General features: G+C 36.5%; 1 protein-coding gene across 6 annotated transcripts in view; it reads right to left on the reverse strand.

The window, feature by feature from the left end:
* The window catches only part of CDKL5 (cyclin dependent kinase like 5), a 124,485-nt gene that overhangs the window by 10,735 nt on the left and 90,532 nt on the right, over positions 1–23,218 (reverse strand). For 4 of the 6 annotated variants that reach the window (XM_042811021.1, XM_042811025.1, XM_042811020.1 and 1 more), the window contains exons 10-16: positions 22,978–23,058; positions 19,058–19,218; positions 16,184–17,210; positions 13,199–13,300; positions 12,845–12,950; positions 10,943–11,066; positions 2,856–2,958 (exon numbers count right to left, since the gene is read on the reverse strand). In XM_042811021.1, the coding sequence (XP_042666955.1) occupies positions 2,856–2,958; positions 10,943–11,066; positions 12,845–12,950; positions 13,199–13,300; positions 16,184–17,210; positions 19,058–19,218; positions 22,978–23,058 (1,704 nt within the window). The remainder of the gene's footprint in view (positions 1–2,855; positions 2,959–10,942; positions 11,067–12,844; positions 12,951–13,198; positions 13,301–16,183; positions 17,211–19,057; positions 19,219–22,977; positions 23,059–23,218) is intronic. The other 2 variants (XM_042811023.1, XM_042811024.1) reach the window with 2 other exon arrangements.

Here is a 23,218-nt window from a genome sequence, read left to right on the forward strand (position 1 = left end):
GACAATAATGATTATTATCCCATGAAGAACTGCACCTGGAGAACTCTAGGGAGAATGATTAATGGGAACAACTCTGCACAAGGAAGTGTCAGAAAATCCTATCAGTTCTGAGCTATCAGGAATTTTGAGAATGGCATTATTAAGAAGATATCTTCAATTCAATTTCAGTCATCTTTGTGACTCTTATGCTAATCACCAGCAAAATGAGACTTTCCAAAGGATATTAGAAGTAAATAATACTAGTGAATGTGATATTAGCACCCTATTAAACTCTGTAGCACGCTTCTCATTATGCCTACACTCTGGTCTAGTTCGTTATTTACTGCAGAAAGTTTTTATCAGAGTACATAGGTAGAATTACATACTTCTAGGAATCTGTAAGAATTATAAACTTCAGAATCAAAACCCCAAAAACTTGCATAGTCACCAGTTCTATGTTAGTTTTGTTAACACGAATTCATAGAAAGCATTCACATGGTTGCCAAGAGCTATTACTACAGGTGTAGAAGGTTCTTCTAATGAAGTCAAACTTGGTGTTGAATTGAAGGTATTAATTTTCATTTGCACTGGAAGATCCTAATGAATATCTCAATGTTTGTTAGATAGACTTCCTCAACTAACAGTGTCTGAGGCAGACACTTGTGCATATGGTGGCACGCACAGTCTGCCCCTAGAAACTGTCTTGTAATCAACTGTGAGTAGAAATGAGAGCAAGTTTTTTGGATCAAGTTGATGTCAGCAAGTTTGTAGATGAGATGCAAGAGTTTATCACTCTCTCAATTCAGGAATTTTATCTATCTTCCTGTGACATACTAGTTCTAACTAGACATTGCAATTTCCCCTCATTACGTAAATCTTCTATCTCTCCCTGTCTCTTTCTTTCCTCATCCTTAAGGATGAGAAGAAGTAGGAGTAAGGATATGTATAAATCAGCCTTGGCTTGTAACCAGGGATGTTTTCAGTAGCTGCAGATCAGGGTTTTGGAAAGTGCTGTATTTTGAGTTGCAAAACAACTCAACTCGGTCTCTCCTTCATTCACATAGCTTAATCTTGCAGTATTTGCCACTTAACATATTTAAAAGCTAGGCTTTTAAAGCGCTCCCTACCACCAAGTCTGAATGGCTGAAATCCGAAAAAAATCAAATTTAACATCACTGGAACAAGTGGTTTCAGGTGTGCTAGCCTTTCATGGGCATTCTGATATCAAATAATCCCAGAGTCTTAATCTAAATATTTTGTTCCATTGTGTAATGTAAATGATTGTATCTGAACTGAGTACAAATCTCAAGGTGAACAAGTTCAGAAGGAGGAAAAGCCTGGCCAGCAGGAAGACACGGTGCATCTCGTGTGCCAATTAATACACGCATGCACACGTTTCATGCAGTTCAAAGAAAATTAAACAAACAAAAGTAGATGAACACTCCACTCCCCCAACTTTCAACAGATCTGCCCTCCACCAAAACCCAGATCACACCACCTCAGTCTGACAGAAGGTACTTAAATACAGTCACTGCCCTTCACCCTGCAGTACCATTAACGTCTTCCAGAGCCTATTTTAACTAGAGTGAGTAAGCATGACTTACTTCATTTCAAGAACCATCAAAACTGTAACTGCAATTTCACTTACAGAAATACTGCAATTTAATTTTCAGTGTCACTGAGATCTTAAGCAAACCAAAAGCTGAAATGTGGGGAATTCAAGTAAGCTTCTCTGAAAATCACAGCATATCTTACTGCTGGTGATGATGATCTCAATACTAGGTAAAATGATTTGATTTTCAGAATCCAAGTAAAGTCTGAAATTTATCCTCTTATTCTTACACTGAGAACACCAATATCAGAAAGCTTTGTCATTAACAAATTGAGTCATTTTATCTTAAAAAATATTTTATCCCATTTTATCTTAAAAAAAAATAGTAGAATTCTTCATTTTCCTACCCAGAACTCGTTGCACAGGGAAATGAAAGTGTGAAGTACACCGAAAAGAATAGGCAACAAAGAGACCAAGGTTTTTTTTATGACGCTATTTTGTACATGAAATTTAGCAACATACTGCTACACTAATAAAAGTAAGTTATCCTTCTGGTGGCCTGGTTGAGAATTACAAGGCCCCAGTTTCTAGATAAAGTACCTGCAGTTTAATTTACTTTTTTTTTTTTTTTTTTTTAATTTGGACTTAATGCAAATGTAATTTTAAGTGTTTCACTGTTTCCAGAACTGTCATCCAAGAATGAGGTAAGACGATGTTTAGGTTTATTTTATAGGGATTTTCATTATAAAATTTTGTGAAATGCTAACTCGCTCTGATAAAGTTCTTCTTCCCTTCCAAAACCTAGATGTAAATACGGAAAAGATAAGAGACTTACAGCAGGTGACAAAAGCCACAGTCACCAAAAACCATAAAGCATTCGCAATAGTTAAGATGCATCTCCCTCATTCCAGTCACAGGGTACAGCAACACAGAAGCTGTCATCAAGAGAGCGCCATGAAAAAGATCTTAAAGAAATCTCTTTTAAAGCAGTCTGATCACCTAATGGGAGTCTGACATTTTTCTGACAGAGGACAATAATGCATTTCTACTCTTCGAATGGAGTCACCATATGCTGCGAAAGAATTTGCTGCGATACCTGCTTAAAACTTGCATCTAAATTGGATGATGAAGTATCTGAATGAATACAGAGACATATACAGCACGTGGATCTGACTGTATCTGACAGAAAATAAAGTAACAACACATAGATACAGGCAGGTATGACCACAAATAATAGAAACACACTGTACTAGTCTAGCATACTAAAATAGTGCCATTTAAAATTGACAACTACATTTTCTTTTACAAATAATTGTATACTTACGGTTTGAGATTTCTTCTTTTTCTTTTTTATTGCCCTGAAAAAACCTTGCTTTTCTTTCTCCTTAAGCTGTTCAGAGTGACTGTTAAGATTTTCAGGACTTTTCCTAAACATGAGATAAGGTATTGTAAGATAGATTTTATTTTGACACTATGCACATTCTGCAAAATAATGAGACCCTATGCCAAAGAATGAAAATTAATGATTAAAGCACTAAGATTCTTAGTATTTTAGCATTCATTGGTTCAAAGGTTACTATACAAATAACGGATAAATTACCTTATTAAATGGAGCAGGAAGAACACAGTGTTAGGGTAAAATGATTAGCTCAAACCACTGAATAGTTATTTAGGGGAAAGACAAGCATGCATTTCTATTTTATTTTCTTTTAAGCCAGAATTTAATATTCCAACCAAAGTATTTACACCAAAGGCCTTTTAGAAAAATTAAAATCATAACTTGGAGAACATACAAATGATGAGGAAGTATAAAAGCACCGGTCCAGTTTATCCACTGCTTGGTGGAGAGCCAGGAGTTGCAAAGTTTGCCAGACAGAACCAATTTCAACCAAAATTCCTGACCTTTGCTGACATGGTTCCAAACTTATCATCAAGGAAGTCTGGGGATCTATTGCGGTCCATCTCAACTTAAATGCTTCAGTTATTTTGTTACGCATGGGTGAGACAGCGCTGGCAAAAAAAGATGACCCCGGAGTGGAACTTGCCTGAAGTTGGAATTTTCTTTATTTCCACCTTAGATCTTGCTTACAGCTGAATTATCCACAGCTGATAAACGGCATGCTACTTACTTAAAGCATATGCAGCAAACTATGTATGTCAAGTCCTGATATAGAGTAGAAAGATGGCTTATGTAGGACAGTGGTGAGTCAGAGCTGAATGCAGTTCTAGTGCCCTTTAAGGTATTATGAAAACTGGAAATGGCGAAGGGAAGTTTCACAGAGGTAGAAAGAACAGCCTGCATTAAAAGAGCCAGAGATTTCCAAGTCTTTAGTATGTTAAAAAACACAAACCCCAACATTTCTAGTTTCCTTGGTTGCGGTGTGCAGGTACTTATCCAGGAAGAAATTACAGGGTACTTGATGGATCTTTAAAGCAGAGGGCAAAGACATAGCAAGTAGATACATGATGAGGCCACAGAAACCATACTGTAAATAAGGCACTGATTTTAATAATTAACTACCAGAAGTAACTCTTTAGTGAAGTAGATTGGCATCTTTTTGATAGTTTTTGAAATCTGACATTTCCAATCAGGACTGCACAAACTCCTGCTGGGTACACTACTGGGCTTCAACCCCAGAGAAACGATGCCATTTAATGGCAACTAACACAATGGAGGCCATACTTGGTGCCCTAATAGCCCTTTTTAGCCTTGAGGTGTATGGAAACAAAAATGAAATGATTCTGCTGTCTTGCTGCAAAACCTGATGGACAACCACAGGTTCTCAGGGCTCCGGATGACAAGGAAAAGCAGCTTTTCTTGAAGCAACTGTAATGTAGCAATACTTTGCTGTCTGCTATAGTTATCCTTGGATTCTAAATCTGGCTTAAAGCACTACGCTGCAAGCTGGTGATTCAGCTGCTACTACGTGCCAAGCTGACATTATTTTCCAAGCAAATGGGAAACACATAATTGGAGTGGGAATGACTAGAGAAGCCTCTCTTATTGATAAGAGTATCTTCACTCTCAAACAGTGTTTGATCAGTTCCTCGAATTCTTCCCAAAACAGTCAAAATGTTACCTGGTTCTATGGGAATGCACAGTGTTTAAACACTGTAATAAAGTGCAATTATTGAGTAAGATAAATGTGCGTAGCGGAAAGATTTATAGGCAGAGGAAATTATGGGAATTTTCCTAATTTAGATTTTTGTGACTTAAATCTAGATCCAAAAAACATTCAAGCATTCAATGTGATAGACAAGATGTGAAAATCTGAACTGTGAAAGTTGATGTGGGAAAAGTCTCTACTTTAGTATATAATTATTAGGTTTCTATGACATGTTATAAAGATCCTGCATTGCTCAAGATTCTTGTTTATGTCGTGTTCTTTTATGTCATGTTCCTGGATTTGGTATCATTGCATAACAGCACTAAGTTTTGTATTATTCATCTAAAGCATCAAGGAGAAAGCCCAAAAGTAAACACTACTGAAAGCTTCACAGAATCTGTCAACTCTCAAGAATGACGTTGCACAGGGAAAATAACTACTGAATTATTTACTAAATGATATTTATTTTGGGGAGTTTCATCTTCTTTAATCTATTAGGAAACCTAGAGGAAACCAAATGCCCCAGATATCTTGCTTATACTCTGAAAGTTATGTGAATGGGGCTGAGAATTGCTCACACCTTTCCCTGAAGGAGCTATTGCACACTCATGTGTGCAGACACCCCATACCATGGCCCCAGTGAAAATTACCAACCTAGAGACTATGCTGCCTATTGAAGGACCAATATCAGATTTTAAGCCCCAGCGTGGTTACTCTGCATTGTTCTTTAAAATGTCAGTGCCTTGCTATGGCTATACTGCTCCAACATCCAACCTTCAGTGGAAACACTGTATTTTTAAAGGTGAATTTAGTCTTCAGAATAAAACCTGGGACAACTTTTGCCATGATTTCAGACAGATTCAGTCAAGTGTAATTCTTCTATTTGGTCCAATGAGCCTGGACATGAAAAGTGCTCCCAACAGTAGATGAATAGATAGAAGTGAAACTCTGTGCCATAATTCCCTCATTATGACTCCAGTGACCAGACTGGAGAAAAGTAAGGGGCTGAGAACTCTGCTCATTTTCAATTGCTGCTTACCCAAAAGGCAGTGGGTTTACACCAACGGGTTTATGTCATTAACTCCTATGACTCATATTGCAGTACAGTCGTCTGAAAAAGCACTGACCTTGAAAAGCAACTGCTTCAAAACACATGCTCATTATATCAAGAGAGCGAACACATATAGCATTACAGCAGGAAGTTTCAACACCAGGATTCTGTAAGGAGTAAAAATAGAGCAGAACGTCTGGATCGATGGGATAAAACACTGGGGTATTTTAGGCATCCCAAAAGATGGTTTTCAGACAATGGACAGTACAGGAAAAAAGAGAAAAAGGCTATCAGAAAAAAAATCTCTGGTATAATCACACCGCAGATCTTACAGTGTAACTGCCAAGTCTTGGTATTTTGCATAAAGCTTCAGATCTGGAGAGCAAGCAGTTTTACCACAGCCTGTCACATAGTGCCTCTTTTACTAGCCAGTAAGACCAGCCCTAGAGAAAAGTCCTCACTGACACAACTTGCCCTCAATCAGAAATTAAAAGCAAAATGGGCTCTTCTCTATTATTTCCTCTTTTTTTTGTATGCATCTTTTGCATGCTTAGGACATACAGCATAGATCACAGTGGTTCTTCTGGTCAAAGATACTTGGAAAAAGACATAGAAACAAGAGAAATTCTGTGACTATTACTAGTGTTTATCACCCTTTGGGCAGGAATGGCATCCAACCCTGTGCAGGTACATCAAGGTGTAGCAGCAAACGTACGGGGCAGGCAAGCTGCTGTGCTTTAATATAAACTTCAAAAAGAAAAGTAAGAAGCGTGCTGCATTCATGCTGCCACACATACACCCATACCGCACACAGCTCTTTTCTGAAAGCAATCCATCATGCTTCAGCTTAAGTTATTCCTCATTAACCTTAATCTCAGCAGGGAGCTGGGTCAGAATAGTGTCACAATACCGTTCTCTGGAGAGAACTGCACACAATTACATGAGTAAGATTTGGGTCTAATGGAGGAGTTATTGAAATGTCTGAAGTTTTTGTCAAAATGAATGAACAAAATAAAAAACTGCTGGCAGTTATACAGTCACCATAAACAAAAGCAAGATAATGTCAGAGACCTCAGAAGCACCTTGGATACATAGTTTACAAAGATATCAATCCCGCAAGTTGAAGCCCATAGTAGCTTTTAGACTTATTGGTCTAAAAGCCTGGCACTGAAAGCTTGAAAAGCAATGTTCAGATCTGATCTCTGATAAGAGTCTTTTTTTTTTTCATGAAAAAAGTAGGGTTTATTAGTTAGAATAAAACCCTGATCTACCATCTTATATACAGAATTCAAAGCAGAAGCCACTACAACTACTAGGATCCCCATGTTATGGCTTTACAAAAAAATCATACATACTTTGTATGTATATATACATCCTTTGCATGTATTTATACACATAGACATCTTATACTCCTCCCATAGCAACCCCTCAACATCAGTAAGAAAAAAATGTGGAAATACTTGGTTTCATAAACTCGTAGTTCATCAGGCTTATTTCTCAGACAGAATATCGATGACTACAAATTGTGGAAGGCTTCCTTGCAAATAACATTACATTTCATTACCCAGTTTTAGTACAAAACAAAACCCACTGATGACCAGGGAAGGGACAGGGTAGAGGCACTGTTCAGTAGAAGAAAGCCTACATGCACTGGCAGGGAGGCTGAGGTGCAGCCAAACGGCTGAAAAAAGCAAACATAGCAGATGACAACGCACGTGCCATAATCTTGGAAAGGAAATGTCAGAAGGAAAGTGACACTGTTTGGAAGGTGAACATTTTCAGGCTATGCTGAGCAGATTCCTAAAGCCTCCACCCACGCCAGTGTAACACACTACTGATTTTTAAACTTGCAAACTACAAATTTGGAATTTTTTTTCTCTATTTTTAGATGAATTCTAGGGATCTTTAAACGAACTGGAGTGAATTTGCAATGCATCAATATTCATACTGCAGACAGTCAAACTAGCTTTCAGCTGCCTTGTTCAGGTGTTGGTAACCTTCTAGTTTCAGGGAACTCAGTGTGACTATATTTTCACATTGACACTGAAACAGCAATACTAAAGCCAGCTGGGTCACATCTGTAACATATATATTGTTCTGGAGTCCTGACAACTAACGACAGGTTAGAGTAAGCCGCTGACACTCCTAAGAATAGGATGTTCTTCTCTTTGTTCTTGAGTCACAGAGTGTTTGTGTGCTTATTTGTCTGTACACATCTAGAAAATAATTATATGCATTCCTCATTTTTATTTTCTGCAGGCAGATACGACATATTCTAGCTGTCACAGAACAAATAAGCTTTAATGGACAAAAAAGATCTATGCAAGAAAGCTTTCCAAAAGTTTCCAAATATCTTGCAAGCAATCAAGCATTTCCAGTATGATGTGTGATACTGCACATAGAGTTTATTCCAAAGAGATGTTTAGAATGATAATAATGCAAAGCTAAGGGTAACACACGTCAGCATTTTGGTACACTAGCAGAACAAGGTTAAGTATCTTGCCTATTACCTACTAGTTTTGCTCAGCTCAAGATGAAACTTGCACAACTTTGTACAACAAAAGAGAATTAAACATCTATGCTCGTTTCTAAAGATGGAATACTAAGCAAGCTTAAGGTCATTCAGGGGAAACTAAACTCAAGCAAAAAAGATTTTCTAGAAAGATGTAAAATACACCTTTTTTTCCCCCAAATCAGATTCTCAAAAGTTGCAAAATAGTAATATAATAGTGAAATAGTAATTTAATAGTAAAACCTGATCACAGAAGTAGAGTTTATAACATCTTTATTTTAAAGAGGCAGGATAGCGGGGACAGAGTGAAGAAATGCACACAAAGACAAGGGAACATTTGTGACAATTCAGTCTAGCAAACATTCACAAAATCCTTGACAGAAGAAAGGTAACACAGAGCAATAGTAGGAGTGGAGCAGTATTTTACAGCAGTGGCAAGTCTGAGTGGAATACATGTCACTCGTAATCTGAGATGAATTGTCACGTACCAGTTATGCATGTCTTTCAGACATCAAATATTTACTTCATCATAAAATTGATGTAAGCAAAAATCACAATCCATTAGAGCTTTCAACATTTTCATAAGCATTTGCACAACTTCTATACAGAAAATTAAGTAGAGGAACACAGACTCTACATCACTCAGGAATCTGCATTTACGGCACAAAACAATTTGCAACAACATTAGACCATTGGCAGGACAGCTTGCACAGAGCAACAGGTAGAGCTGGGCAGGAAACATTTCAGGAAAATTGGGAGTAGGGAAAGGAAAGAGAGAGAGGAATGCATCCCAAAGTTAACTGACTGTTGAGGGCACTGCATTCTTTCCATTTCACAAGACTAAATGATTATTCTGTGGGTTTTTCTCTCAAAGGAGCTGTTCCACTTTGTGGAAATATTTGAGTATATTAAACAAAGCAGGGACTTAAATCTAACTCTCTCAAAGTTAACTCAGGGTCTTTTTCACTAGGCTATACTCTGCATCTCTGTGGCCCTTTTGTTATTTCAACAAGATGAAATTTCCAAAGGAGAACATATTTAGGATAAAAAGAGAATGTACTTTAAGTTCTGTTTCGGGGCATTCACTCGTTAGATCCAAGATCTCGGTTCAAGTCTCTGGTTTAAATAACAAAGACCTTGCACTTGAGTTCTTCACATGCCAAAAAATAACGCTGACCCTACAGTACTCATTATTTTGAGTATTTCTCTGGTTTTGACTGGCAATTAAATCCTGGAACTGAAGACTCTTTCCAAAAATTTTTAGTTGATATTAGTCTGTTCCTTTGAAAAGTTTTCATTTTGGTAATTTGTAATTGTAAGGAAAATAAATACTTGGTCAAAAAATTCCCAACCAGCTCTAATAACATACCTTATTATTTCAGTTCAGAGTTGGAATAACATTACATGTTCCTTTGCAATAACCACATAATAAAAGGTAATATATTACTGAATGACACAGAAAGGAAAACAAGATTCCAGTTGTCTTGTTGTATGCAAGGTAAGAAGATTCAAATATGAAGGACAAGAAAAGATGTAAAAAGCTTCAACAGTGAAAACAAAGACCTTATTTAGCAACATAAATTACAACAATGGTACCACCTTCTTACATAAACGACCAGATCCCCAAATTTACTTTCAAACAAAACTGATGTAGGTGGAGCTACTGAAGGACAGGAAGCAGATTCTAGAGAATCAGAGCAGGTGACAAGTGTTCTGGAGTAAACATCTTCCATTGCTGACATGGGTACAGAACCCGAACAAAAGCTGAGATACCATTTGTTCGTGTCCCTCCTCCTTTCTTTTTTAAGCAGATAATTCATGGATTGTTCACATGAAAATACAGTATGTTAACAAACCACTGAAACAGTTTTTTAGCTAGCATAATTTTATCACACTTTCAGAGAGCAGAGTTTCAGAGAATGGTACAAAGTACACTTTAGACATGAGAATGCATACGGTCCCTCCCAACAATCCTTTGAAACCGTCTGCTTATTTTCATTCACTGTGCTTTATTGTGATTGAACGAAGTAGAACATGGAGACTATTTTAGAACTATATAGCTCTCACAGTAAGAAAATTAAGATGTTTCCCTTTAAGCCCTGCAAAGCTACACATATGCCACCATTCTATTAGAATAATTAGAGTTAACTGCTCTATGTTATACAATAGCATCATGTGATACTTTTAAATCTTTTAAAATCAATATACACCACTCAGATGTTGCTTTAGCCAATTTCTCATAGAATGTGCTCAATTCCTTCTGTGATGCATAAGCAAAGAAAGCAGCAGTCCCCACTGCAGGGTGAACACTGTATTCTTCATTAACAAAGTCCTATTCTATATATGGAAACATGCATTTTTATATATATGGTTTTTACATTTGTAAATTTGACAATTCATGCTTTTAGAATCCACAGATGAAGCTATGGGTTTGCTATATCAAGCACTTTGTATTATCGTTAACCAAAGGCTGATAATGGAAAAAAACAAACAAAAAAGAGCAGACAAAAGAGCACCATTTCTCATGCACTCAATGCGATGAAGTATTTCTTGTTGCTCAAAAGGGCACAGCAAACATGCAATGTCATGTCAGTACAGTCAGAGGGAGCACTAAAGAAAGCATGAACATACAATAGCAAATTTTGAAAAGAAATCTTGTAGGTTTTTTTTTTTTTCTCCTCTTAAAAATCCTTTTCTTTCCCCCTGCCATTCTCTACACATCTGTGTAAATAACAACTCACCAGGTATCAAAGGTGGTTTGTCTCTTTGAGTGGTTTGCCACCGTGCTGCTGTCTGCTGGTAGTACAGAAGCTCTGTTGGACACATTGTTTTCTATGTACGTGCTGTCTGGACGTGGAGATGGAACTGAACAGAGAAAGAGCAAAAACTGTATCCTGAGCTCTGCCAAAAATCACATCTTGAGTTGTATGATTTCTTTCTACCTCTTCTACAAAAAACAAATGAAGTGGCAGTTGCGCTTTATGTAAGAAGCACAGAAAAGTACTTCTTAACTTTTACAGTTTGGAAAGCCATTGTTTTATAATAATTGCAAGGTAATATTGTAAAATGATGGCATCACTAGAACTTGGTAAGATATTCTAAACATCGTCTGCAAGTGTGACTGATAGTTAAAAACAGGAAATAGAATAAAAGGCTGGATTACTGGTATTAAAGACACAAAACACTACAGCTCACCCTTTGTTTTAACACAAGCCTTAGGTACAAAACAAAACATTAGTCTTAAAAAAACATCAGATTTAATGTAACTAGGAGTAAGAGATTACTTATAAAAAATGAAGGGATAAAATCAAATATGTTTTTTAAACAAAAGTTCTGTACTTTCGAAAACATTCTATACATACCTAAAGTACAAATTTGATATCGGAATTACAAATAACATCAGAAATATATGCAGTGGATTAAAACTGATCAGACACTAGTTGCAGCACTACTGTACTATCAAAACTGAATTGTTAATTTTTGATTAATTTCTAGTACAAAAACACATGCCAGTAACCTCTATTTGAAGTCAATACTTAAGCATTGAGTCAATAGGAAGTCACGGTGTTCCACAGTAAGTTTTTCTTTCATTAACTTTTACATATACTTTGAATACATGTATACTTTGAATATAATACCACTTCTCCAGTGAAGCAGTTAAGTCTGTGCATTAAAATAAGGTTGTTTGCTATATGTAGTTAAATAATTGCAATGGGACACTGACAAGGATTGGCAGAACTGAACATGGCTAAAGCAGGTCATCTGCCAATTGATCAACCTGAAGAGGATCAGAGAGAGACTGGTAACTCTACTTAAGGTTATTAGGTGACTCATAATCGAATTTTAGCTGATTGTGCCTACTTAAGGTTCAGAGGAGCCCCACAAGCCTCCTAATATTCATAGGACAGTAATTAGCTTGTCATCCTTGTTCTTCTCAAAGGGATTACCGAGGTTTAGCTATGAGACAGCTGCTCACAAATCACTGTCCTTATTGTACCATACCAGAACAGTATCTATTCATGTATGCACATACATGCACATGCACCCACATGTATATATACAGGTACTTATGTACATTAACATGCTCCTGCTTTATTGTTTATTCTCAATTGGGCTTACATAACCACGCTTTTACTTGTTGAAACCCTGAATTTTAGTAAACCTGCACAGAAGATACAAATGTAAGTTTCAACGAATGAATGAATAGCACTGGAAGATCCATATACCATATTACCTAAGACAAATCAGCATGTCAGTGTGTCACAAGTAGAAAGGTGTTCAGATTTAATATTAGTAAGAATTAAAAGTACGAATTGATATTTAAAAAAATAAGGAGTTCACTCTAGCAATTTTCATTTATTTTGTTCAACTTTCCCTAATAAATTATCTTCTGGTTTACAAAGAACTACATTGAATATGCTTTTAAATATGCAAAAATACTTTTTGCACAAATTGAATACTAATGCAATGACTACATACAACTGAGCAGGTCAGTCTAGTATCTGAAATTGTGGTAACAATTCTTTCTCCAATTGTTTTTTTTTAAATTGTTCACCTTAGTTCTCTGCACCAACTTCCACTACTTCATTTATATTCCATGTTAAAATTCTTGTTTAATTTTTAAAGATGCACCATAAAATTACCTCTGTAAAAACTGCCAACTCTTCTGGGAACAGCTTCATTATACAGAATTCTATTTTCCTTAGTAGATGCTCCATCTTCTGTGTGTGGATCATGATATGCTCCACCCTATAGAAGAGAACAGTCAGCTATTTAAAATGAAAGGCTGTGTTTTTAACTAACATACATAAGGAATAAACTCTGAATTTTACTACAGACAGTTTTCATTTCATGCTATGAAAAACTGCCAGTCTCAAACCACATACCCCATAATCAATAATTATTTGGTTTTGTTGTTCCATTCACTTTTTCCAAAATGGCATTAACAAAATTTTGCCTCTTAATTGTAATTTTAAGGACTTTAGCATGATTCAGACCTCAGATTTTCGCCGTGAATGAAATGCAGCTGTAACATCTCTGGAGGAATCTTTTACTGGAGGTCTTGTTAAATTTGTTTCTGATGGAATCTGGTCACTCTGCTAATGGCAAATTTTAAAAAAATAAACAAGAAATGCATGTAATTTGTGATTATTGCAACACCAAAGCACTATCTCTTAACAGCTGTTACACAGTAGTACCTACAGGAGCCAGCAGTCACAAAATCTACTATTCACAAACTAAGAGGCATCCCAAAACTAAGAAATATGTAAGCTGAATAGGTAGGTCAGACAGGATAGCAAAAGTACATCACCAGGATAGCAAAAGTACATCACCATCTCTAATTAATCTATGTTTCTGAATAAAAACTTCCTGGACGGTACGTCAAATAAAAACTTAAGTACTCCCTCAGAAACGACCATACATGCATGGAATTGGCCACCAAATATGACTTAATTCCTTTCTTAAATGAACCAGAAGCTGTGACTCTTTCTGCAGTAAGGACCAGATAAAATTCAATACTCTAAGACCTCCCAGGAAACCCGGAAACATTTCCAAAATTTGTTTTGTCTTTAATTAATAAAGATCTGAACTCACTACCATCAATAATGTAACTCCTAAAACTGTGCCAAGATGATAAATGCAACTAAAACAATGGTTTAAATCACAGATTGCTTCAGCAAAATTTGAGTTTGATAAATTTGATTAAATTATGACTTAAGGCACTTTTTGTTGGTTAGCATTTAAGTCATAAATATGAGACAATAGTAGCAACTTGTACTTGAATTTATTCTGCCTACCCCTTTGCGTACATTTAACTTAAAAAGAGCCCTTAAGAAAACACTGTTGAAACTGAGACTTGGAAAGTTTAATGCACCGAATGCAAGTAAGATTTAAACCTAGCGAACAAAGAATGATTTTCTTTAAAATGAATTGTTAGTGGCTTAATGGAATCTACAAACAGGGAAGTAAGGACATTTCACAAAACATGAGCCCAGAGAGACAACAGTAGCAGAGAAAACCAGTAGAACTGAATGGAAAAATTTACTAGGAAAATAATACAGATTCTTTGACAACCTTTATATTTTTCCTGAAGTTTTGAGTTCACTATGGCTGAAGAAAGTGAAGTTTTCTCATTTGTAATACAGCATGTGGCAAGAAAAAGGGATAGGAAAGGATTCCTATCTGAAATTCCTATCAGAGTCATACAAATATTGTAATTTTAATTCCGATTTGTGATCGGAAATAGTGAAAAAGAAGGAAAACAGACGAAAACGCTTTGCAAACGTACAGACTTGCCATATATTTCAAAAGAGTATTTTTCCCTTCAGGCTTCTGCTGGTTGAAATATGGCCTTAAAACAATGAATTGAAGACTTAAGTTTAAAAACCACTGACCAAAAAAGATAAAGGTGAATTCTTTACAAATGATTAGACATTCCAAAGCAAACCACAATGAACAAAACCATAAGCATTAGGATGTATAACCATTTTTCTAATTGAAATAAAGTTTTTCAAGTAGCTGTCAAAAGACAAAGAATGATCTGATAATAGGAATTAAAATTAGAATTAATTATCAATTTAATATCTGTTAAATAATTCAGAAAAAGATCCAAATATTAAAGAATACAAGGCAGCGTCAGCTTTTATTATCAAAATGTCAAATGTTGCTATTACTGCCTTTCTACAGTAATACTGTGAAGAAAAGTAACATTTAATTCGACTGAAATGAGAGAGAGAAAAAAATGACTAAGCACAAGAAATAAAATCTTATTTTAAAGCAGAGCTTCTGTAATTCCTTCTAAGTAACCATTTTTCTTTAAATTCTCTTCTTTTATGAGATTTTTTTCTTCTTATAACAAATAATTCACATAATTCTGAACAGAAGAGACATACTGAATACAAAAATAATGTATTAGTAACGTGCTTTTAAATATATAAAAATGCCTTGTCTATGCTTTCTTCTGTTGAAGAGCCATCCAGTACGTGAAAACTCTTTTTTTATGATTGCATACAAGTCTACTATGTGTATTTATTATGTAAACTGAAGAGGCTGAGGTTTTTAGTCTTTCTCACTATCATTTTTAGACTTTCAATAATATATGTAGATCTGACTTTCTGCAGTTTGTCAACAAAACTGAACAAGAATTTTGAAGTCACTTTATGACATAAACGTGTATTAAAAAAACCAAATGCTAATGTTATTTACATTCATGTTTTGGATCAATGGCACAGCAATCTAAGGATATGGGGACATTCATCTTATGCAAAACCTTAAAAAATTCACAACTATTGTATTAGGAAAGTAAATCAACACTGAAACTGGCCCTTTCTCCACACTGATGAAGTAATACTCATAACAAAATATCGTAAGATAAGTAATGACAGTCACCATAGCACTGCTAAGGCTTCAGTTCACTGGTGGCTTCTCCCAGAAAAAAATCTCTACCTTGTTCCAGTTATTTATCATACTAATCAAGAGGAATAGTGCAGTTTTTATATCCCTCTAGCAAATCATGACATTTCATCAATAATGTCATGCTATAAACAAGTGAAAAAGCTCACTTCAAAATTTAAGATTGCTATTCAAAACAGAAAGGCATACTAGTAAAGTTAAATAAAACGCAAACGAGAAGGTTAATTAAGGAAAACCAATACAATAAAAATGACATTAGAAAACATAACAGACTAGGAACTACAAATTAAATGTTAACTTCACTGACATTTTTTCTGTTCTCACATTTCAGTACATTATAAAAATAGCTGTCATAGTTCAATCATTATTAGCTTTAACGTGGTCTCATTTTGCACTCCAACTACTTAGCGTCTTTTTGGTTTTTTTGGTCTCACATTCCTTGCCTTACAGCACCATAGAAGAATAACTAAGCAAACAAAGAAACAGAAGAGAGAAAGCAGGACACTGTCCCCACATGAAATAAGGAGAGGAAGGTAAGTCTTCCATAACAGGTGATATTTTGAACTAACCCTATTAGTATCTTCTGTACAGTCTTCTCGTGAAGAGCCAACAGACCTTGTGAGTGACTTATGCTGCACCTGTGGAGATAACAGTTGCAGGCTGTTTGCTCTGGCTGCCATCCCTTGCCCTACGCTTAAGCCACCCTCTGAGCCCTTTGACCTCACTCTGTCCCGGCTCACATACATAGAGTGTCTATGAGGGCGCTGTTGTGAAGAGAAAGGACTGGTATAACCTAGGCCATAGGAAAAAGATTCGTGCGGAGCAGAGAGCGAGTGGGAATGGCTTCCATCCATGTGATCTGGCAGTTTCAACTCCTCCATTGTTTTGGAGTGCCTGGTTGAAGGTCTTCGGGTGTCCAGAGTGCCCTCGCTGCGGTTATTCCTCCCAGAAGGGCTGAGCAAAGTTCTGTTATCGCTATGGCGGGGAGCGGTCGGACTGGTAGGAGAGTTCAAGTCCATGCAGCTGGATGGAAAATAGCGACTGCTGTTTGGTTCTGCAGCTTGAGCCCTAGCCTCAGATAGGTTGCCCACGGATTTCGAGTCTGTCAGAACCCCGTGGCTCTTTGACTTTGTCCGATACGAAGGACTCTTAGAAGACTGTGGAATGGTATCAATGTAGCTGTGGCGACTATGCTTATCGCCGGGCTGCAGCGTCCCAGTTTTGCTCTGAGACGTTTCCATAAATGAGTGCCGGTTCTGCTGAGGTCTGGTGTTAGACTTCAGGTACTTTGTGCCTGGACCTTCAGAACTTTTTGGGTCCACGTTAAAATCAAATTCTGTTTTTGCCTTTGTCTCCTTTGGACTAAGAAGATGTGGCATGTTATTGTTGGCTAGATCTTTATTGCCAGATCCAGGCTGGTTGCTTGATTTCTTCGCGTGCATTGGGCTATGTGCAGCTGCAGAAAGGTTTCCATTTAAAAAGCTTTCATTTGCTGGAAGACCTTCTTCTCTTGGCCCGCCAACCCCTAGTGTCTGTATATCCTTGCTGTTTGATCTGTGGTGTGACTGCAAAGCAGAACTTTTGCTGGCTTGATTTCTACATTAAAATGCATAAAGAAGCATTAATATACCAGATTACATATTCACATATTAGTAACTTCAACAAAAGTGCACTCACTTTAAATGGGAGTTGCCACTTTATAACACAAAATTAGTAGTAAGATCAAAAACTTCTGCTCATTGCAGAAACTGTGAACTAGGAACCAGAAGCTCCACTACAATAACAGATTTTCAAGTGTCAGTATATTGTTTTTCATTGGTTATATCCTAAGGGACCAACTCAATTTTAGTTAAAGGATCCTGCTAATGGAAAAAAAAGAAATATATAGGATCCAATCATAAAAATTCCAACTTTCCAATATATGTATTTAAATATTTACCAATTTGTACTACATTTGTAATCACTACTCTAAGCACTATTATGAAAATTAGCTGTAGATCCACTGAAGGAATTGTTAAACACATCCAGCATATCAAAGTTAAAGTGGAACAATCAAATATGTCAGTGCTGCCAAAAAGCCCGGTCCAATCAATGCTGCAAGCTACATAATGTATGTCTGAGGCGAGTGGAGGCAGAAGAGTGAGAACAGAAGCTATTGTGCTGGTCAAAGCCATTTGGATGGACTGATTTTAAGGTCTGTGCAGCCTGGTGAGCTCTGTAACACCAAGTCAGGAATACCACAGGAACACCGTCTTTTGCAGAACTCAGATTCTACAGAATAAAAGCAGATCTGCTCATGGGCCTATCTTGGCCCTGAAACAGTGCAGCTGCAACTGAGCAGTGCTGTGGCTATGCTTATTAGCTTTGATGGACATAAGCTGGCTTAAAGTTGAGTAAATGTACTTATTTTTAAATCAATTCTATCATCATCTAACTCAGATATATTACTGAGGTGTAAACTAAGAGCTGACAGTACTGATGAATTTGTACATTTGTGGATCTTATTAGAAACTATTACCAGATAATGCTAGTTATTTCCATATTAAGGATTTTTGTACTACCCACTTCCAGTGATCTAATGATACGCTCAATTACAATTTCAAGAAATTAAGAAATACCAGCACCAGTAAGTATGTATAGCAGCAGCCAAAACATTTCAGTAACCATTTCAGAAAACATGCAGGATACAGACGTCACGTTCCCAAATTTTAAAGTGAGGAATGCTGTTTTTTAAATCTCACTGGAAGAACTAAAGAAAAACCTGGCTAGGATTAAAAGACACTGTAGTTCTGCATACTTCAGAGGATGGCCTTTAGGAAAGCTTTTGTCAAAGGAATGCGATGAGTCTCTTTCTACTACAGTATTTTATCCACCAGAAAACCTGGTTTGTTGACGTACTGAGATCAGGTGGCTTCTCTCAAGCTATGTGGGTCCAACAAAGGAGTTAGTGAGCAAATACATCCTGTTTTAAGTTCAAGTAGACTAGACTCAGTTCATAACCACAATTGCAGACAAAATTCTGTTTATCCTTACTGTGGAGCATGATCAATGCATTTTTGTTTTCTGTAGTGACACCTCCAAACCACAGAATTCTTGCTATTGTTCAGAAAAGAAGCTAACTTTTTTAAGATGAGTAACCCAAATTATTTTCTTATCGTCATGTGAGAAAAAGCTTTTACTTTTTTTTCTTTTTTTAAATCCCAAGATGCATTCAGCCTGATGAATATAGCTAACAAAAAATTTCAGCTTGAATAACTGTAATAATAAAACTATGTCTGCCTTCTCTGTTCAGTGAGGCAGCATGGAACTGCATATACATTGCAATGTACTTAAGCTACAAAATAACTAATTTTCTTGAAGATAATATTCTGTGTAAGCACTGTTGCAACTTACTCATTAACACAGACAATATCAGTGTTTAAGGGTCAAACGACTACGTTTACCTGTTAGATAATGTGTTGCTGTCGACGTGGTAAGGCTTTCTTTTAGCTGACCGTGAAGGTGAGCTTCCACAGCGATCCAAGAGTCTTTGTGTTTGAAATGAAGGATGGTTCAAACATTGTTCTGTCAAGTATCTGTCTGCTGGATCTAACTTCAGTAAGTTCTTTGGAAAACATCCGAAAGTTTAAATGTTACTATCCGTATTTGTGTCAACAACAATAAAGTAAAATAAAGAACGTTAATGGAATAGCTTTTTAATCTCCAGACCATCTGTGATTACATGCAGGTACCAGAATAATTTCATACTGCATTTAAATACACATGATACAAAACGAAGACTTTCAGAAGTATTATATTCTAAGGAACAAAAGGGAACATACTCACACGGTTATAAATTTGCGCTTAACATGTTTAAAACAAAAAAAGATGTAAATGGAAAACTATACATGTACCTATATATATATATATATATATATATATAGATGTTAAAAAGATGTGATTTTAAAGATACTTTTCAGGACATACTATAAAACATTACTAAAACAAAGAGTATTGAATTACCGTTACTATAATACTGCCAACGAAACAGGCTTAACAGAAAGAACATGCATACACGAGCAGTATTAAATGTTCAAAAATTCCTTCACAGTTTATAATTTTTTAAAAACATATACAAATGTGAGTTGGTTTTTATTTCAGTAAAGGTTCAAGTTCATTCATGTTTTTAAAGGATCACCTAAACTGTTTACAATGTACTCAGAATAACATGTGCCTTATGATTCCATTAGATCAGCTGCGATTCTGAACATACTGACTTTTCTGACACACAGAGAACACCTAATCACAAAATCAAAAAACGATTCGCTGATTTTGATAACTTTTAATGTTTCCTTGCAGAAATGGGACCACATGTAACACATCTTGGATGCGTGGCCGTCAGCAAGGATGAAAGTTTGAATGGCCATTGAATAAAAAGAACAGCTCTTTTTTAAGGGCTGTATTGCTTGAATAGAGAATAACTCTGTGTGCACACACGCGCAAAGGCTATCTGTATATGCATTAGTATAATATTCATCCACTTGACCACAAACTAGTTTTCCCTGCACAGGATCCCTGCACACCAAAGTGTTTGGCATTCCTGTGCAGCTCAGTCATACAGTATGCAGTATCTGCCTTTCTCAAGTGACAAGCTGTGTACTGAACGATTCATTTCTTCTTTCCTTACTTCTTTGTGGCACTCATCACTACTGCGATACAAGTGGCCCATTTATGGATGATCATAGGCTGACTTCAAGTGCCTTGTAAACTAACTTGCAGAAGCTGGAGCACAAGCAAGGAAAACTAAAGCCGATAGGCAGTCATAGGGCTCAGAAACTGACTGGAATCACAGAGAAGTGGTGGCGAACAAGGCTGATGGCTGGGTCATGGTCACTTATGGGTGTGGCTGGCATCAGAAGCTAGGAGGTAGTGAAGAAGAGGAGTGGCACTGCAACTAAACTGGTTCCTAATTTGTACCGAGTGACAGCACGAGACTAAAGGTATACCCACTCAGAATCTGGGTCAGTGTTAGAAGGGAAAACCAATATTTGTGGTGTTACGGCAGGGATTTGCTATCACCTACACATCTAAGATAAAGAGGATCACTCCTCCTACAACAAGAAGCAGAATATAGCTCCTCATCCTCACAGCAGATTTCAACTACTCAGGAGACTTCCAGACTACGTTGGTAGCATTTTCTAATTTAACTGCTGGAGAGGCAAACCAAACAAGAGTTAGTTGGCCTTCACTTTACTTGACTTGCTGTTCACTGACAGTAAAGTACTGGAGGCTAATCTGATCACAGAAGACAGTCTGAGATGTAACAACCCTGAGGGGTTTACCACTAGGATTCAAATGAAGGGTGAGACAGTTAAGCATCAGTGATAGAACCCACAACTTTAAGATTGCAGACTTTGACTTCTGTAGGGGGATTCCAAGACAATCTCCTGAAAAACTGCCATCTGAAGACAGCTGTCCAAGAAAACTTCCTGAGTGCAGGAACAAAGCATCTCACTGGGCATCACATTGCAAAATGTCAAGCATGCTCAGCTTGACAAAATAGGGAGTTTTTTAATGAAGAAAAACTCAAAATAGGCGATGTGTAAGAAATCAAGCCAAGGACAACACAGAAAGAGCATAAACACACTGCTTCGGTATAATGGATGACATAAGGAAGGCTGAAGACCAACTACAGTTAAAGCAAGCGTGAAACATATATGCATTATTCAGGGATTCTAGCAGAAAATGGAAGCCCAGAGAGAAAAAAAAAAAAAAAGGTCTGCTGATGAACAAAGGAGATAACTGAATGACAGATTATATGCATAAGCATAAAATATTCAACTTGTTTTTCTCCCAAGTCATCATATTCAAATTTCCAAGTGCATGCTTGCAAAATAACATGATTTGTGAAGAGAGGAGCAGCAAAGCAACAGCAGCAAATGAATGACTCTTCATTAATCTAGTCCAGAAATGCTCTCTAAATGTTGATATATACAGATCTAGAGATACATATGTCAGTGCTAGCTGAAATAAATTGGGGCATGGATTATTCAGTAATCTAGTAATCAGAACTGAGCTCCTTGGGAATGCAGATAATAAGGAACATAGCAACTGTGAATAATTGCCAGACTGTCCAGTGTCTGGGGAAGAGAAAAGCACACAGCAAAATATGTAGAGCGTTTGCAGCATGCAACTTAACCACAGGTGCTTTCTGTTCTTTTATTCTAAGTTTTCTGCTCATTCTTTAACAATGTTTCAACTTCTCAACTGTGTAATGTAGATCAAACAAAATAGCCCCTCTACAGGATCCCTGACCTTTTCTCACCTTACATAGAGTAATTCGGACAAAAAAGTTTAAAAGAATTTCATGAATTAAAATAAAAAAAAAAAAAAAAAAAAAGGGATTATTTAGAAATCTGTTTCCTTAACATTTGATGCTTCATTTTGCAATTTCAATTTTTATATCACATCAGAAGAACCCAAAAGACATTGCTATATAACATATAAAATTAGTGTAAAATGAAAAAAAAAAAGCAATCCCCAGCATGTGTTATGTTAGGAGAAACCATCTTGAAATGGCAGTTGAGCAATATGTGCTACTACAGCTTGAGTTACAGTTAATTATAGTGCTGGGGAAAAAAAAAAAGTTTATGTGAACTAGAAAATATAATACATTTATTCTAAACAGAATTTTTGTCACTGTGAATCTCCTTCAGTTTCCTGTGGCTGAAAAAACAGAAGGATTGTACTACAGCTCACCATAGTGAAATTTTGACATTGTTCAGCCATTCTGAGGAAAGCAGGCTTTTCCTGGACCACTGCAAGAAACTCAGAACTATATCCTAGCCTGGCCACGGGGAACTAGCTGGTATGTTTCAAAACAGGACTGAAGAGCAACTTAAATAATGTGCTTTGTAGAGGTGAGTGGTAACAACTACATTAAGACCTCAGACAGGCAAAAAGTTTACTGTGCATCTACTGTCCATATCCTCATGCTTATCCAGTAATGAACAATAACAACTCAGGTTAATCTAATCTTCATTCACTGTGGATTTATCTAGATTTATCACAGGTTGAGAGTTCATCCTCCTGCATTAGTAAGGTGGCCTGTGCATCTGAATGGTTGTCGGTATGCATGCTGACACAAACGATGGCAGTTCTTTTGTCTGGAATATACATTGCTTATCAAACCAGACAAGTTTGGACAGATTCTCCTGGCATTTGCAAGGGATATTTTCCTAAGAAGTATCAAGCCTGACTATAGATGGTGGTGATATCAAAACATCTCAAAAGGAGATTCACAAGTACTTCTAAAACGCACTCTGTTAAGGAAGTGACATCTTTCCCTTTATATTACAGAGAGAAAATAAACATATTTTTTTACCTTCATAAGATCGAGCAAAACACCACTTAAAATTCCCAAGTATCTTCTCTCTAAAGATTGTGGATGATTGACTGCAGGAAACTGTCAAAGTAATACACCATAAAAATATATTGAGAATGCAAATGAGGTATAGATTAATACATTAATAAAATACAAACTATACAGTGAATAAAGGCATGTAACCTAATTGAAAACAGTTCATAATTTCTGAAACATTACAAAACATGATGAAAGAAATAAC

The sequence above is a fragment of the Centrocercus urophasianus genome, unplaced genomic scaffold (assembly GCF_019232065.1).
Source record: "Centrocercus urophasianus isolate 14NV4802_14NV808 unplaced genomic scaffold, USGS_Curo_1.0 seq_12, whole genome shotgun sequence".
Classification (NCBI taxonomy): Eukaryota; Metazoa; Chordata; class Aves; order Galliformes; family Phasianidae; genus Centrocercus; species Centrocercus urophasianus.